Raw genomic sequence first — 1,499 nt, 5'->3', positions numbered from 1 at the left:
AATAAAAGAAATTCTAGAGTTAATAAAAGAAATTCTAGAGTTAATGAAAGAAATTCTAGAGTTAATGAAAGAAATTCTAGAGTTAATAAAAGAAATTCTAGAGTTAATAAAAGAAATTCTAGAGTTAATAAAAGTAATTCTAGGGTTAATAAAAGAAATTCTAGGGTTAATAAAAGAAATTCTAGAGTTAATAAAAGAAATTCTAGAGTTAATGAAAGAAATTCTAGAGTTAATGAAAGAAATTCTAGAGTTAATAAAAGAAATTCTAGAGTTAATAAAAGAAATTCTAGAGTTAATGAAAGAAATTCTAGGGTTAATGAAAGAAATTCTAGGGTTAATAAAAGAAATTCTAGAGTTAATGAAAGAAATTCTAGGGTTAATAAAAGAAATTCTAGAGTTAATAAAAGAAATTCTAGGGTTAATAAAAGAAATTCTAGGGTTAATAAAAGAAATTCTAGAGTTAATGAAAGAAATTCTAGGGTTAATAAAAGAAATTCTAGAGTTAATGAAAGAAATTCTAGGGTTAATAAAAGAAATTCTAGAGTTAATAAAAGAAATTCTAGGGTTAATAAAAGAAATTCTAGAGTTAATAAAAGAAATTCTCGAGTTAATAAAAGAAATTCTAGGGTTAATAAAAGAAATTCTAGAGTTAATAAAAGAAATTCTAGAGTTAATGAAAGAAATTCTAGAGTTAATGAAAGAAATTCTAGAGTTAATAAAAGAAATTCTAGAGTTAATAAAAGAAATTCTAGGGTTAATAAAAGAAATTCTAGGGTTAATAAAAGAAATTCTAGAGTTAATAAAAGAAATTCTAGGGTTAATAAAAGAAATTCTAGAGTTAATAAAAGAAATTCTAGGGCTAATAAAAGAAATTCTAGGGTTAATAAAAGAAATTCTAGAGTTAATAAAAGAAATTCTAGAGTTAATGAAAGAAATTCTAGAGCTAATAAAAGAAATTCTGGGGTTAATAAAAGAAATTCTAGAGTTAATGAAAGAAATTCTAGAGCTAATAAAAGAAATTCTAGGGTTAATGAAAGAAATTCTAGAGTTAATGAAAGAAATTCTAGGGTTAATAAAAGAAATTCTAGAGTTAATAAAAGAAATTCTAGAGTTAATGAAAGAAATTCTAGAGTTAATAAAAGAAATTCTAGGGTTAATAAAAGAAATTCTAGGGTTAATGAAAGAAATTCTAGGGTTAATGAAAGAAATTCTAGAGTTAATGAAAGAAATTCTAGGGTTAATGAAAGAAATTCTAGGGTTAATGAAAGAAATTCTAGAGTTAATGAAAGAAATTCTAGAGTTAATGAAAGAAATTCTAGGGTTAATGAAAGAAATTCTAGAGTTAATGAAAGAAATTCTAGAGTTAATAAAAGAAATTCTAGGGTTAATAAAAGAAATTCTAGAGTTAATGAAAGAAATTCTAGAGTTAATAAAAGAAATTCTAGGGTTAATAAAAGAAATTCTAGGGTTAATAAAAGAAATTCTAGAGTTAAGAAAGA

General features: G+C 23.0%; 1 protein-coding gene across 1 annotated transcript; it reads left to right on the top strand.

Annotated features, from left to right (window-relative positions):
* Positions 1–43: 43 nt before the first annotated feature.
* LOTGIDRAFT_176966 (hypothetical protein) lies at positions 44–1,467 on the top strand (the record flags this gene model as incomplete). Its single annotated transcript, XM_009068045.1, has 1 exon — positions 44–1,467. A coding segment is annotated over one exon (1,424 nt), but the record flags the coding sequence as incomplete, so codon positions are not given.
* Between the last annotated feature and the right edge of the window lie 32 nt (positions 1,468–1,499).

This window comes from Lottia gigantea (assembly GCF_000327385.1).
Source record: "Lottia gigantea unplaced genomic scaffold LOTGIsca_8839, whole genome shotgun sequence".
NCBI lineage: Eukaryota > Metazoa > Mollusca > Gastropoda > Lottiidae > Lottia > Lottia gigantea.
This window is presented reverse-complemented; position numbering and strand designations above follow the sequence as displayed.